The sequence below is a fragment of the Lathamus discolor genome, chromosome 6 (assembly GCF_037157495.1).
Source record: "Lathamus discolor isolate bLatDis1 chromosome 6, bLatDis1.hap1, whole genome shotgun sequence".
NCBI lineage: Eukaryota > Metazoa > Chordata > Aves > Psittaciformes > Psittacidae > Lathamus > Lathamus discolor.
In genome coordinates this window covers 2,638,839-2,654,470 of record NC_088889.1, presented here as the reverse complement: position 1 = coordinate 2,654,470, position 15,632 = coordinate 2,638,839, and the positions used below count along the sequence as shown (strand labels likewise).

Below are 15,632 nucleotides of genomic sequence, written 5' to 3'. Positions count from 1 at the left end.
CAGCCACAGCTTCTCTGGGCACCCTGTGCCAGCGCCTCAGCACCCTCATAGGGAAGAGCTTCTGCCTAAGAGTTCATCTCAGTCTCCCCTCAGGCAGGTTAAAGCCTTCCTGGGGGTTATGAGGAACCTCCTTCTACAGCCAAACATGAAAGGAAAGTGCATGTCACATGGATTCCCACCAGAGATCAGCCAGATCCCCTGGCAGTGCACACTGGGAGCAAACCCCCACAATCTGAGCATCATTTGGGGTTCCATCTCCTTCCAGAGTCACATCCTCCCCTTCCCTTCTCTCTCCATCAGTAAAACCATTCACAGGAGCTGCAAGACACAGTGCGATGCTGCGGATGAACCCACTCCATCCTCCTCCTGCTGTCAGCTCTGCCTCTTACAACTCCTCATCACCCTGCTCAATACCAGCCCTGCAGACACAGTCCGGCTGACAGCAGGAGATGGATGGGGCTGAACGTGCTCTGCAGGGCATAGGATATGTGTATGGATGTGTATGGATGTGATGGACACAGTGGGGCTGGGAGGACATCCCCCTGTGTCCATCCCCCAGGGTCCCCCTTGCTTTGCATCAGTCCTGGTCCCAAATCCTCTCACTGCTCACACAGTCCCCACAGCCACCCTGCAGCACATGAGGGGCAATGGTCTCTCCATTGTGATGGCCATAGGAAGGATTTAAGCACTGATCCCTAAGAAGTGAAAGCTGAGTCCTAGTTTGGATCCAGCTCCATGCAGAGCAGGGAGGGTTTTCAGCCCTTGCCCAGTGCCTCCATCACCAGGGTACCACCGGGGGCAGAAGCCATCAGCATCCCCATGAGAATGTCCCCTGTTTCCTGCAGAGCCCCAGCATTCTTCATCCTGCCCCATGGTGTGCAGTGAAGTGGTGGAGTTTGCAGTTTGAAGGTGACTATGGAGCAGCCCCTTTACTCTCTGCCCCCTCCAGCCTTTATCCCTGTGTCAATGGCTGTCATTGGGTGCAGAGGGTCTTGGGTTCTACTCTGCAGAGCACGGGGACTTCCATAGTGGTTTGTTTCCTTAATCTCTTTAAATAGAGACAAAGGAGAGCACCAGCATGTGTAGGGACCATCTCACAGTCTCACAGTACCTGAGCAAGAGAAGTAGAGCAGGAACACAGACCTAGATCAACTGCATCCAAAACACCAAAGCATCAGGAAAGTTGGTGATCATGAAGCAGACACAAGACTAAGCCAAGTCAATCCCCTGGTCAGCATCCTGTCCAGCAATTGCTAAACAGATCCATGATGAAGCCTACGTCACCATGAAAGGATTCCAAAGATATGCACATCTCCTGCTAAACTGGAAACCAGAACTCCTCTAACATAGACCAACCTCCCTGGGCTGAACTTAAATTATTTATTAGAATTAAACCTAGCCAGGGATGTTAAGGATAACAGGAAGGGATTCTACAGGTACATAGCAAACAAAAAACAGACTAGGGACAACATAGGCCCCCTGAGGAAGCTTTCGGGAGAACTGGCTACACAGGATTTGGAGAAAGCTGAGGTTCTGAATGACTTCTTCGCCTCGGTCTTCACTGGCAAAGGCTCTGACTGCACCACCCAGTTCTTAGAAGGTAGACGCAGGGACTGTGAGAATGAAGACCTTGGGCCCACTGTAGGAGAGGATCTGGTTCGAGACCATCTTAAAAATCTGAACGTGCACAAGTCCGTGGGACCTGATGGAATCCATCCACGGGTCCTGAAGGAGCTGGCGAATGAAGTTGCTAAGCCACTGGCCATCGTATTTGAAAAATCATGGCAGTCAGGTGAAGTTCCCGATGACTGGAAAAAGGGAAATATAACCCCCATTTTCAAGAAGGGGAAAATGGAAGACCCGGGGAATTACAGACCAGTGAGTCTTACCTCTGTGCCTGGCAAAATCTTGGAGCACATTCTCATGGACAGCATGCTAAGGCACATGAATAACAACAAGGTGCTTGGTGACAGCCAGCATGGCTTCACTAAGGGGAAATCCTGCCTGACCAATTTGGTGGCCTTCTATGATGTGGCTACAGAATTAATGGATAAGGGTAAAGCAGTTGACGTCATCTACCTGGACTTGTGCAAAGCGTTTGACACTGTCCCACACGACATCCTTCTCTCTAAATTGGAGAGACATGAATTTGATGGATGGACCACTCGGTGGATAAAGAACTGGCTGGACGGCCGCACACAAAGAGTTGTGGTCAATGGCTCGATGTCAGGCTGCAGACCGGTAACGAGTGTTGTCCCTCAGGGATCGGTGTTGGGACCGGTCTTGTTTAACATCTTCGTCGCTGACATGGACAGTGGGATTGAGTGTGCACTCAGCAAGTTTGCCGATGACACCAAGCTGTGTGGTCCGGTTGATACGCTGGAGGGAAGGGATGCCATCCAGAGGGACCTTGACACGCTTGTGAGGTGGGCTGATGCCAACATTATGAAGTTCAACCATGACAAGTGCAAGGTCCTACACCTGGGTCGGAGCAATCCCAAGCACAGCTACAGGTTGGGCAAAGAAGAGATGCAGAGAAGCCCTGCGGAGAAGGACTTGGGGGTGCTGTTGGATGAGAAAATGAACATGAGCTGGCTTCAGTGTGTGCTCGCAGCCCAGAAACCAACCGTATCCTGGGCTGCATCAAAAGCAGTGTGACCAGCAGGTCGAAGGAGGTGATCCTGCCCCTCTACTCTGCTCTCGTGAGACCTCACCTGGAGCATTGTGTGCAGTTCTGGTGTCCTCAACATAAAAAGGACATGGAACTGCTGGAACAAGTCCAGAGGAGGGCCACGAGGATGCTCAGGGGACTGGAGCACCTCCCGTATGAAGACAGGCTGAGGAAGTTGGGGCTGTTCAGCCTGGAGAAGAGAAGGCTGCGTGGGGACCTAACAGCAGCCTTCCAGTATCTGAAGGGGGCCTATAGGGATGCTGGGGAGGGACTCTTCATTAGGGACTGTATGACAGGACAAAGGGTAATGGGTTAAAACTTAAACAGGGGAATTTTAGATTGGATCTAAGGAAGAAGTTCTTTCCTGTAAGGGTGGTGAGGCACTGGAATGGGTTGCCCAGGGAGGTTGTGAGTGCTCCATCCCTGGCAGTGTTCAAGGCCAGGCTGGACGAAGCCTTGGGTGACATGGTTTAGTGTGAGGTGTCCCTGTCCATGGCAGGGGGGTTGGAACTGGATGATCTTAAGGTCCTTTCCAACCCTAACTACTTCATGTTTTTACAATCCTATGATTTTAAGGTCAAAAATAGCATTAACCTAATCTATGTTAGGCACTGAGATCTTTTATCCTCTCTGTTATCTATGGATAAATCTAGATATGGTACCTAAGGATAACAATTGCTAATTGTTAGGTTGACAAGGCTGTCATATTAACACCATCTTAAATGCTCATGTCAATGCAGGCCAGGTTTTGAATCATCTGCAGAGAGTCCAATATTCTTCTCCAAAATGTTCAGACTGATCTAATAGCATCTGAAGTGCAGGGCAAAGAGACCCATGTTCTAAAACCTCAAGCCTGTCTCTGGTGTTGCTGGAATTCACAGTTATGCCTCCCCTGCATTGTAGACTGAGGCTCCTATTGCCAGTTCACTGAGTTGGATCCACCACATAAGACTATGGCAATCCAGACGTCTCTTAGAAACGTAGCATCAAGTCTGGGTAAATGCTTGAACATTTCAGTTGTCTCTGCTTTGGAAACTTTCTTAAACCCAAGAGGAAATAAGGACACCAGAGTGGGGTAATTCATCAAGCAGCTATGAGCCCTACACGTGACACTGCTCATCTAGCCTCCCTTTTCCACAGAAGCTCAGACCAGATGATTTTTTGAGGTCCGACTTGGGGTTTCTGTGGCTCTATGATTCTATATGGGTAGTCTAGGCCAAAATATCCAACAAAATGGAAGAAAACAAGATATGGTGAAGGCATTGATGGAAGCTCTCTGATATCAAAGGTATCTATTCTGCCAAGCTCTTTAGCATGTAATGATATAGATTCTGGCTCTTTCATTGAACACAGGTCGAAGCCACGTTGCCCCCACACCTATGACAGCATATACTTTCATACTGTTGTTTTTCTGAGCACATAAAAATTCTGTTCACCATCCACATACTTTCCAAATATAAGTTAACTCTCACTCACAACAGCTAAAGGAAAGATATTCTCCCCCATCAATGTGTTTTGGCTTCTTTCAGACCCAGATAGCTCTCAGTTACCACCAATTCTTTGTTCAGGTTTGTCTCTTATCTATGGAGGCTTCCTACAAACTTCTTATATGAAATAGACAATTTGGTTTTCCTGGTGTGCTTGAGCATGAGCATGAGCATGGGCATAGTTTTGGATGCTTATCTCCACCTGGAATTGTGTTTCTCTCACCATTTAAGTAAAAGGTCATTTCAGAAGAGTGTAAAACACCACTTAAAATGAGTGGGAGGAGATCTAAATGTGGCCAAATTGTCCCTAACACTGGGTGGTCTCAGCACAGATCATCATCCTCTATTATGAATTATATTGCCTGCAATTTTTTTCCTGTAAGTGCAATCTACTGTAAAACTGCAGCTTGGGGAGAGATTTCCCCTGATACTCAAAGTTGTAGCTTGAGACCTTGGTTCCCACCAGCTTCTGCTCTTTGAAAGGCACAAACAAATGCAATGAATCTTTTGAAACCTTTGCTCTGACTCTTTTTCAGCAAGCAAATGTAAAACTGCACTTCCTCTTCCCTCCCACCCCAGCAGCTTTAATAAAGAGCTCGCAGGTAAGAGTGAGGAATTTTATTGGAGCTGAGGGACAAGGTCAAGAATCTTGCAAGAAAAACAAATATTTATCAGTGAAGTTATAACTGAAAGAAGCTGATTGGTGTTTGCTGTGAGGGAAAGAGGCCTGGGATAATTGAGGGTAATTTCTTTCTGCACACTGCTGACCATGATGCAAAACGGAGTATGAGGCTCCTCTCCTCTTGGTTTCCTTCCAAGGAAGGAAGATGTGATTTGGGGGATCCACATCTCATTAAACACTGTAATTGAGTTTTGTGCAGGAAGTGTGGCAGAATCTGTATCAAATCATGGGGATTCTTGGGAAAAATCCCTTGGTTTTAGTGTCCTATAGGGCTTCTCACCTTACATGAACTGCTTATGCCCTGGATGACAGAAATCTTCTCTGTTGACAGCGGCTAAAAAAACCTCCTCCTGCATTTCACCAGAGACCCCATCACCTCCCTGTTCCTCAGGCTATAGATGAATGGATTGAGCATGGGGATGAGCACAGCATAGAAGATGGAGGCCACCTTATCCAGGCTCCTGTGGCTAGATGGAGGTTGTAGGTACATAAAGAATCCTGTTGCAAAGTACATGGAAACAGCCATCAAATGGGAGGCACAGGTGTGGAAGGCTCTGTCCCTGCTCTGTGCTGAGCACATCCTAAGCACAGTGCCGATGATAGAGATGTAGGAGAGCAAAATCATCACACTTGCACCCACAATATTGATGGTGGCTAAGGCAAAGATGACCATCTCGCTGCTGTGGGTGTCAGAGCACACGAGCTTTAGCACAGGAACTTCATCACAAAAAAAGTGGTCAATGCGGTTGGGACCACAAAAGGAACCTCCAAACACGCACCACGTGCTGATGATGACGCTGAGGAAGGCGAATAGGTAGGATGATGCTACCAGCTGCCAACAGACACGGCTGGAGATGATGGTCACATAAAGCAGGGGCTGGCAGATAGCCACGTGCCGGTCGTAGGCCATCATGGCCAGCAGATGACACTCAACAGTAGCAAAGAAAGCAAAGGTGAGGAACTGTACCATGCAGCCAGTGAAAGAAATAGTTTTGTCCTCTGATAACAGGTCTGCCAGCATCCTGGGGGAGATGACTGTAGAATAGCAGATGTCAATGAAGGCAAAATGGGTGAGGAAGAAGTACATGGGGGTGTGGAGGCTGGGAGACACCCGAACTAAGATGATAATGCCAATGTTCCCCACCAAAGTGACAATGTAAATCAATAGAAACAAGACAAAAAGAGGAGTCTGCGCACCTGGGCTGTCTGTAATTCCCAACAGGATGAATTCGATCTGGGTTTGATTTCCTCCCATGACCAGGTGTTACCTGCTGAGGCAAAAGGAAGAGAAACTTCAAACTAATCAAAAATGGAGATTCAGATCTGGCCCGTATTTATCTCCAATGACCACTGTAACTGCCACATTTTTGAATATTCCAATATATTTTCTAACCAAAAGTATATATATATATTTTTTTCAAATGAAGTATTTAGAAAAGAACAGGTAGTTTGTTGAAGCAAAAAATGGCATTTTTGTTTTTCTGTGCTGGAACAATTAAAATTCTGGATTTACTCAAACACGCATGTTTTCAGGTTTGAGCAAAGAATCAGATTTTTAATCATTTTCTGAGGAATTTGAAGGACATTTGTGTCAGAAGACACCTCAGAGGATCCTCATAGGATTGCACATAAACTTGGAGCAAGAGAATTTCTCAGTCCCAGTGAAAGCCCAGCTTACACATGCATTACCTACAGGCATTTTCCCTTGTCTTTTGATTATCATTCCAGTCACCAAATCACATTTACCAAACTATTTGAGATCATTTACAACAAATAATATTGACATTGTTAAATTCATGATTTATACCTTCCTGAGCTCCAGCATGCTGAAGCATCCTAAACCCATGGGCATTGTGTTGTTTGCCTTAAAAAAGAGTTGATATTATAACAGGCTTATTCCAAAGCCTGATTTGTTAGTGACCATATTCTGCTGACAGTTTCAAATGTTATATTTCTTGACAACAAAATAAGAATCATCCTCATTGAACTCTTGAATAAATCAGTGTGTCTTGCTTTAGCTGCCTATGTAAAAGAAACACAACCTGCATCAGACACTGCTCCCTCTTGTTACAAAGAAAACCCACCTTGGTAAGGCTGTTTTCTGACACAGCTTTCACAAAGAGGACATGCAGAAGCAAGTCCACTGCCACAGTGCAGGTGAGGCTCTGCTTTGTGTTGATGTTACCTCCTGTGCCTTCCTCCTGCCACTGAGTGATGGGAGCCAAGGGTTTATCCCCGACACAGCAGAGAACATCCAGGCACAGGCATCACCTCTGTTAAGCACCTGATGTGAAGAGAGGTGAGCTCCTGCCAGACTCCAGGAGCCCAGCCTGTGGTGCTGGGGCTGTAAATACAGCTGCATGTGCTCTCCTGAGAGGAAGCCTCCAGGGCTGCTCCTGCTTTCCCAGAGGAAAACAAAGAGAAGGAAAAGCAAAGGGTGTGAAATCACCTCTGAAAGGCATTGTGGTGCTTGGGCATCTGAGAGACATGGAGTGGCTGAGCCATGCCTGAGCACAGCTACACAGCAGCAGGTATGGGCAGCTCATAAGGTGCTTCTGAACATAACTGTGGACCATTCGCAGGTTTTGGTCTGACCTTGGCAACGGAATAAAAATGGGTTTAGAAACATTTCTGATCTTGCAGACGGTCTGCAAATGGAACATAAAGCACAAGTAACTCTATCTCTGGACCTGCTGATGTTCCTCCTTGGACACTTGCGTGCCCAGTTTTCCAGCCCCAGTGGTGTTATCCACTTGTAGTGCCTGGATGTCCAATACCTGAGCTGATGACTCAGGTCTTCCACTGTATTCAAGGGTGAGAAATGGGCAGTTTCAGTCAGTGATGAATTGTCCCAGCTTTAACTAAGAGGCCCTTAATCCCCCTGACCAGCCACAGCTGGTGTACCATCCCCAGCCTTTGCCTATTTGTCTCCCATCTCTATTAAAGCTCAGGGAGGTTGAGTTTTTTTTTTTTTTTTTGAAGAGTTTTCTTTTCTGGTTTAGCAGGAATTCTGCACACCTTTGCAATTCTTTGATGGTGATTTTGGCTTTCTCATTTATCTCCTTAGCAATTTTTGGACCTGTTCCTGAGTAAGAGATTGACTTGACTTCACTAGGCTTGGTCTTTCATCTGCCACATCATCACCTACTTGACTGATGCCCTGTAATCTTGCTGTACTTACATCAGGTCTTCTGTTCCTGCCCTGCTTTTCTTGCTCAGGTACTGTGGAATGGGCCCTGCCAAACCACTGTTTTCTGCTTTGGCTCTATTTATATTCAAAAGTCAAACCTCTGTGGTAGTCCTCAGGTTCCTGCAGAGCAGAACCCATCACCCTCTGCACGCAACAGCCCAGCCACTGCTCACTGCTTTGGCAGTCTTTCTCCTTCCAGACCATGCCCCTACATGGGCAAATTAGGAGATAGTATTTTCAATGAGGTGAGTAGAGTAATAAAATGAAACTTATACTCAGTTGTTATTATCTTTCCCTTAGTGCCTTCTCCTTTACCAAGTACAGAATTAAACTTTTATTTTTTTTAGCACATTGGCAACACTTTGTTTTGGAAGTAGCTTTGGCACAATGTTTATCTGCTGGTTTTGTGACAGAAGACACCAGAGCTTCACTGACACCAAGGGCTTTGGTTTCCCCAATCCCTTCCTTAGGCTTCCAGGCTTGGTTTGGAACCTTTTCTAAGTCTTCCTTTCTTCCTAAGACAGGTTTGTGCAACAAGACCACAGACAATCTGATTTATCTACACTTTTTTATTGCCTGTAGGATTTTTTTCCCTTCCATCTTGGTCTTTTCAGATTTACACTTGACATTAGCACCTGGCTCATTGCTAGCCCTATCCACAAGCTGTTCCGCAGCTGTCAGCATCCCCAGGTGATAGCTTAAAACCTGCACTGTGACCTCTTCCAATTTTAAGGGGCTTCTTCCTTTTCTTGTCAAGTACAGGAATTGTTATGATATTAATTACTGAAATACATTATTTTAATAGGAAAGATTAATTTCTCTCATTTATGTTAGGCCCTGCACTGTAATTTCTGTCCCTTTTCTTGTCTAAAGGATAAAGCCAGATAATTTACCTAAAGATAAGATTTCCTAACTAAATTTTAGCTAGAGAAGGTCAAATTCTTTCTATTTAAGAATACAGTCTTAAATGCTCAGATCTATATGGGCCACAATTGAAGCATCTGATGTCAAAGGTGTCTGTGCTGACGAGCTCTTTACCATTTAATTATATCTATTCTAGCTCATTCATTCACAAAAATAGAAGCCACTTTTCCCCTGACTTAAGACAACATCTCCTATCTAGTTGCTGTTTGGCGGAGCACACAAAAGAGACTGTTCACCAGCCATATGCTTTAGAAATGGAAGTTAATTCCCACTCACAACAGGTAAAGGAAAGGTTTTCCCGCACCAGTGTCTTTTGGCTTCCTTGACACCCAGACAACTCTCAGTTACTGTTGATTCTGTGCTTAGGATTGTCTTTCATCCACGGAAACTAGACACGTGCTTAAATTTGATATGAAATCCACCATTTGAATTCCTGGTGTGTTTTAGCATGAGCTGGGCATGGACACGGGATGTGGGCGCTTATCTCCAGATGGAATTCCATTTATCTCACCATTTGAGTAAATGGCACTTCAGATGAATGTAAAACACGCTTAAAATGAATGGGAGGATCCCTTGATGTGCCCAAATTGTGCTTAACGCTGGGTTATCTCAGCACAGTTCATCATCCTGTATTACAAATCATATTATCTACAATTTCTACTTGAAGTGAAATCTCTTGTGAAGCTGCAGCTGGGAATGGAGTCCTCTTCATATTCAGAGGTCCAGCTTGAGACCTTGATTCCCACCAGCTTCTTCTCTTTGAAAGGCACAAACAAATGCAATGAATCTTTTGAAACCTTTTCTCTGACTCTTTTTCAGCAAGCAAATGTAAAACTGCACTTCCTCTTCCCTCCCACCCCAGCAGCTTTAATAAAGAGCTCCCAGGTAAGAGTGAGGAATTTTATGGGAGCTGATAGACAAGGTCAGGAATCTTGCAAGAATAATAGATATTTATCAGTGACCAAGGCTATAACTCAATAAAGTTAATTGGTGTTTGCTGTGAGGGAAAGAGGCCTGGGATAATTGAGGGTAATTTCTTCCTCCAGGTTGGTGACTGTGAATTGCAATGAAGTTTGAGGCTCCTTCTCCTCTTGGTTTCCTTACAAGGAAGGAAGATGTGATGTCATACATCTGATCGAAGGGACATAGGGATTGCTCTGACTAACTCCCCTGGTCAAAGCCCCTCTGGGTACCATCAGCTCAGCCATCAACACTTTATCTTAAAAAGCACAGGGAGGTGTTGAAGCATCCACAGTGTTGTGGCTGCTCATGCAAATCTGTATAGCTAAGGAATAGGGAAAAGAAATGTGGAATGTGGTCTCCTTTCCCTTGCACCCATCCCAAACGCTGGTCCTGTCTCTGTGCTGGCACCCGCAACCTCCCATCTTGTCCCACACCTCCCATCTCTGTGCTCAGTCCCAGCCTGACAGCAAGAGATGGATGGGGAGTAGCCACGGCTGTGGGGATATGGGATGTGTGGAGGGAGGTCACTGACACAGGGATAATGGCTGGAGGGGGCAGAGAGCAAAGGGGCTGCTCCATAGTCCCTTTCAAACTGCAAACTCCACCACCTCACTGCACACCATGGGGCAGGATGAAGGATGCTGGAGCTCTGCAGGAAACAGGGGACATTCTCATGGGGATGCTGGTGGCTTCTGCCCCTGCTGGTACCCTGGTGATGGAGGCACTGGACTGAAATCCCTCCCTGCTCTGCATGGAGCTGGCTCTAAATTGGGACTCAGCTTTCACTTCTTAGGGATCACTGCTTAAATCCTTCCTATGGCCATTGTAGCAGAGAGGAGACCCTGTGTTTCTCCATGTGCTGCAGGGTGGCCACAGGGGCTGTGTGAGCAGTGAAAGGATTTGGGACCAGGACTCATGCAAAGCAAGGAGGGACCATATCCGTACACACCCCCCTGTGTCCATCACATCCATACACATCCATACCCATACCCCATGCCCTGCAGAGCCAGCTCGGTCCCATCCATCTCCCTCTGTAAGCTGGGCTGCAGCTGCTGGTCTGGTATTGAACAGGGAGATGAGGAGGTGCGAGAGGCAGAGCTGACAGCAGGAGAAGTACGGAGGGGCCTCATCTGCAGCATCGCACCGTGTCCTGCAGCTCCTGTGAATGGTTTTACTGCTGGAGGGAGAAGGAAAGGGGAAGATGTGTCTCTGGGAGGGGTTGGAATCCCAAATGATGCTCAGATTGTGGGGGGTTGCTCCCAGTGTGCACTGCCAGGGGATCTGGCTGATCTCTGGTGGGAACCCGTGTGACATGCACTTTTCTTTCATGTTTGGCTGTAGAAGGAGGTTCCCCATAACTCCCATGAAGGCTTTAGCCTGCCAGAGGGGAGACTGAGATGAGCTCTTAGGCAGAAGCTCTTTTGTGTGAGGGTGCTGAGGCGCTGGCACAGGGTGCCCAGAGAAGCTGTGGCTGCCCCATCCCTGGCAGTGCTCAAGGCCAGGTTGGACACAGGGGCTTGGAGCAAGCTGCTCCAGTGAAAGGGGTCCCTGCCCACGGCAGGGGTTGGACCTGGAGGAGCTTTAAGGTCCCTTCCAACACAAACCAGGCTGTGATTCTGATTTATGATTTTTGAACCCAAGAAAGAGCAATTTGCATTTCCTGTATCTTGAGAAAAGATGAAAGTGAGAAAGGGAATATTGGGTTGAGCAAGGACAGACAGAGCCATGGGCAGGACTGGATTCAGCTGGCTTTAGATACCTGCAGTGTCAGCATGTGTGTGTAAAGCAAAGACCACAGAGAAAGGGATGCTTGTGTGTGTCATAAGATGTGGGTATTTGAGGTCTCCACGAAGAGAAGGCTGCGTGGAGACCTCATAGCAGCCTTCCAGTACCTGAAGGGGGCCTATAGGGATGCTGGGGTGGGACTCTTTGTCAGGGACTGTAGTGACAGGACAAGGGGTAATGGGTTAAAGCTTAAACAGGGGAAGTTTAGATTGGATCTAAGGAGGAAATTCTTTCCTGTTAGGGTGGTGAGACACTGGAATGGGTTGCCCAGGGAGGTTGTGAGTGCTCCATCCCTGGCAGTGTTCAAGGCCAGATTGGATGGAGCCTTGTGTTGGATGGTTTAGTGAGAGGTGTCCCTGTCCATGGCAGGGGGGTTGTAACTAGATGATCTTGAGGTCCCTTCCAACCCTAACCATTCTATGATTCTATGATTTGGTGTGGGATGGGTGATGTTTTGCGCTGTTTAGGCAAGGAACGGTATTGAGAATGGCTGGTTTCAGTGGTGTTAGATGCAAGGTGTGTGTTTGAGATATCTACACTTCGTATATCTATAACGAAGGTGAAGGAGATGAATGAGGATGAGGAGATGGCCATTGAGTGTGTGAGCCATTAGCAATAGGAAACAGCAGTTGCCTTCATCCCCCTGCCTGAGGAGGGTGTAGACAACTTCAGCTGGATCTTCTGAACCCATTTAAAGGTGTTAAAGCCTTAGCAAAGCCCGGTCTGCTGTCAGCTGCTTTTCTCTACAAGGAACAAGTCCCAATGTATGTTTTGTTTCTTGCTTTTGCAAGCAGGAAAGAGCCATCCTGAGGCTATTTAAATTTGGAGGCATATGAAGGAAAATGGCTTTTCAAAGGCAAAATTTGGGTCCAAAATGGGCAGATGGAATCACACAGACTTCAAAAAGGGGAAATGCTGAGTCCTACCTATGGGGAAGAGTTGCTCTGAGCACCAAGTCAGGCTGGGGGCAGCTTAGCAGAGAGGGACAGGGTGCTTGTGGTGTGCACTGTGTTAAAGTGAGCCATCAATGTGTCCTTGGAGCAAAGGCACCCACCAGCACCCTGAGAAGAGCATTGGTGGTGAGTAAAGGGACTTTGTGTGATGAACATCTGACCACAGGCTGTGGAATGGGGAAGTAAAAGCTGCTTTGGGAAGGGTGGAGGGAGAAGGTGAATTGTGCTGCAGAAATGGTCATCTTGCTTGAAAAGGGGCTGATGGAAAGAGGGAAGTGGGAGGGGAAGGAGGAGTAATGCTCGTTACGCAAATGGGCAACATGTATGTTTTAAGGTCATGTCCTCATTTTAAGGTCGATGCATATTTAAGGATAACAGCAGCAGCAGTCATCTTTTCATATAGATTTATTTATACACATGTTCTTTAAATATAAGCTAGAACAGAGGAAGAAACATATGCGAGTATAATTCAGATGAGAAGGGGCTGTTTTTTTCCCTTGAAGCTATGTGTTGAAACAAGGGGGACAGAAAATCACAAAATGGAATATATAAACCTTTAGAATCAGTTTTAAGTAATGTTAAGTTTGATGGCTTTGTAACAGTAGGATGGGCTACAGTTAAACTAACTGATAAGTAGGAGGATAGGAGGATTATTTTGTCTCCTCTGCTAACGAACCAATTAAACTGGTATGGGCATCTACTGCACGTGCTCCAAAGGCGGCCAGAAGTGAAGATTGTTGGAAGAAGTAAACAACCCTCAGAGACCGCCACCACAATTCTGTACGCATGCGCAGAACTTTCTGGAGAACAATGTAATGTACGTATGCCCAGGGACTATATAAGGACAGCTTGTGGAGCAACAGAGGGACACTCGTTAGGAGGAGCTATGCCCCGTGTCTCCCGGCGCCGCAATAAAGAATACCTGCTGGCCAGCTTGAAAACTTTGTTGGCAAGTTTGTTCCTGGAGTTTTCTCCGAATCAATCTGGCGACCCAGATGGGACCCTCTCTGCTCGGCTGCAGGACCCGCTGGGGACAGGGCTCCCTAGGGCCCTCGGGAATTTTTCCCGGAGGGACCCCTCGACTCATTCGGATCACTGCAGGAGCAGACAAGGACCCTCTCATAAAAGGTATTCTTTTCTTTTGTATGGTCTGTAAGGTGCAGGGGGCATCTTGCATAAAGACTAAATTGGTAATTGGGTTGGTTTGGTAAGCGTACGCAAGGTTTGGAAGCCTTCCGTAAATCAAGATAGGAAATCTCATAAGTAAAGGCGTATACCCGGCTGCTAGTGTCCGTTCGGTATACACCCACAAGAAGCAGGGGGCTTCTTGTGGTTTGGGTCCTTCAAGACGCAGGGGTTGTCTTGTGGAAATGGTTTTGGATCTTGTTGGCATTTGATTTATTTTGTGGCTTGTTACATTAAGGATTTTGGTCGTGGTATTTGTTATTGGTGACAGGATGTTGTAGCTGTGTTATTAACTGTTGTTTGTTTGGTAGAATTTTAGTCTCTGTCTCCAGTGTTGTAACTGTGTGCAGTGTGTCTCTGGGATCCCGTGTGTGTGTGTGTCAATGTGAGACTGATAATGGAAAATCAGCAGAGTGAAGAGATCTTGAAAAAGAGTCTTTTAGGGTGCATTTTGGCACACTGGAAGGAACTTGGAGGGTCTCCTGGGGGCTGGGTAAATAAGAAAACATTGGTAAAATATTGTAACCGATGGTGGCCTTTGTATATTTTGGAAAATCAGGGAAAATGGCCTGAAAATGGCCTAAAAATGGAACTCTGAACTATAATACATTGTTACAATTAGTGTTGTTTTGAGGTGGCAGGGAAAATGGGATGAAGTAATGTATGCAGATATGTTTTTCACTTTAAGAAACCACGTGGAGTGAGACACTGAATGCAGAATTAATATAGCTCCCCCAGATCCCTTAATTTTGGCTTTGGAAAAGGACAGGGAAAAACGAAAGTTAAGATGGAGAGATGCTGTTCAGCCTGTGATATTGGGGAAAGATGTTTAAAGTTAAAAAACAGTAATCGGGAAGGTAGGTTGGAAAATTATGTGTCACAGGTACCTCTGAGAGGAGCACCCTCTGCACCTGTCCTGTCTGATGTTGATAAGGAGGAAGAGATTGCTGTCACTGGCAAAAAGCGGCAGATTCCCATTCAGAGTTAAGAAAGGGTTAAAGCAGAAGCGCTGTTGCAGAGGCGGGCACCTGCAGCCCCTGCAGAGCAGGGTGAGCAACTGCGAGAAAAAGAAAAGGGAAAACCAAGGGGGAAAGGAGGGGAGCTCGAGCAGCTCCTGTGTCTGAGCCTGGGAGGAGGGATGTCGGGCGGAGGTGGGGGAGTGGGCTCTCCTGTGGAAGCGGATCGGGGTGCGCGCTATGGGGAGTTGGGACGTTGGAAGTGAGACTGCCCTGGGGGGAGGTGGGAGGGGGGCAGTGCCATGGGCTGGCTCCGGTGGCTGAGTTGGAACTGGACTGACGGGGACCTGGGGAATCTACCCTATCAGATCCACTGGTTAAATTAAAACTAGGGACTAGAGGAAATAAAGTGGAATTTTAGTGGTTACAGGAGCAACTTATTTGGTATTAAATCAGAGAGAAAAGAATTCGCTACAGATGTGGGAGCTACTGGCCACCAGGAAAAAAAAAAAGAAAAAAAAAAAAAGAAGAGAGGCATTCTTTCTGAAACCTTTAAAAGACAAATTGGGAAAACAAATAGGAATGCATACATTTTTATGCATGCCAAATTCTCTAAAATCTTTATTAGGGCAAGAAGCAACATTTAAAGAAGGCAAAATGGAATTTAGAGTTAAAAACAATCAATTAATTGCAATTTTGAGTTTATCTGTAATTCAGCAGAAAAGCAAACAGGAGGACCTCCCTGAAATAGAAGAACACCTTAATCAGGTATATCTGGGAGTATGGGCATCTGAAGTTCCAGGTAAGGCAAAAAATGCTTTGCCTCTAAAAGGGGA

At 46.4% G+C, this 15,632-nt stretch overlaps 1 protein-coding gene, 1 long non-coding RNA gene and 2 pseudogenes across 5 annotated transcripts; 3 read left to right on the top strand and 1 right to left on the bottom strand.

The window, feature by feature from the left end:
* The window catches only part of LOC136017804 (olfactory receptor 5AP2-like), a 313,756-nt pseudogene that overhangs the window by 138,946 nt on the left and 159,178 nt on the right, over window positions 1-15,632 (top strand).
* LOC136016754 (olfactory receptor 8B3-like) overlaps window positions 1-15,632 on the top strand; it is a 50,826-nt pseudogene that overhangs the window by 7,442 nt on the left and 27,752 nt on the right.
* LOC136017713 (olfactory receptor 5AP2-like) lies at window positions 4,793-7,341 on the bottom strand. Of its 3 annotated transcripts, none has more exons than XM_065686236.1 (3): window positions 7,290-7,341; window positions 6,038-6,108; window positions 4,793-5,875 (listed from the first exon to the last, which is right to left on the bottom strand). In XM_065686236.1, the coding sequence occupies exons 2-3, from the start codon at window positions 6,093-6,095 to the stop codon at window positions 5,175-5,177; spliced, it is 759 nt and encodes a 252-aa protein (XP_065542308.1). In that variant the 5' UTR covers window positions 6,096-6,108; window positions 7,290-7,341; the 3' UTR covers window positions 4,793-5,174. The 3 variants fall into 3 exon arrangements, with proteins under 3 accessions (XP_065542308.1, XP_065542305.1, XP_065542304.1); XM_065686233.1 differs by lacking the exon at window positions 7,290-7,341 and adding an exon at window positions 6,925-7,193 and having other exon boundaries at window positions 6,038-6,111; XM_065686232.1 differs by lacking the exon at window positions 7,290-7,341 and adding an exon at window positions 6,925-7,193.
* LOC136017714 (uncharacterized) lies at window positions 7,261-10,703 on the top strand. 2 transcript variants are annotated; one of them, XR_010614053.1, is made up of 4 exons: window positions 7,261-7,371; window positions 7,908-8,059; window positions 8,140-8,275; window positions 10,001-10,703. It is a non-coding gene; the product is annotated as an uncharacterized LOC136017714 (long non-coding RNA). The 2 variants fall into 2 exon arrangements; XR_010614052.1 differs by lacking the exon at window positions 7,261-7,371 and having other exon boundaries at window positions 7,854-8,059.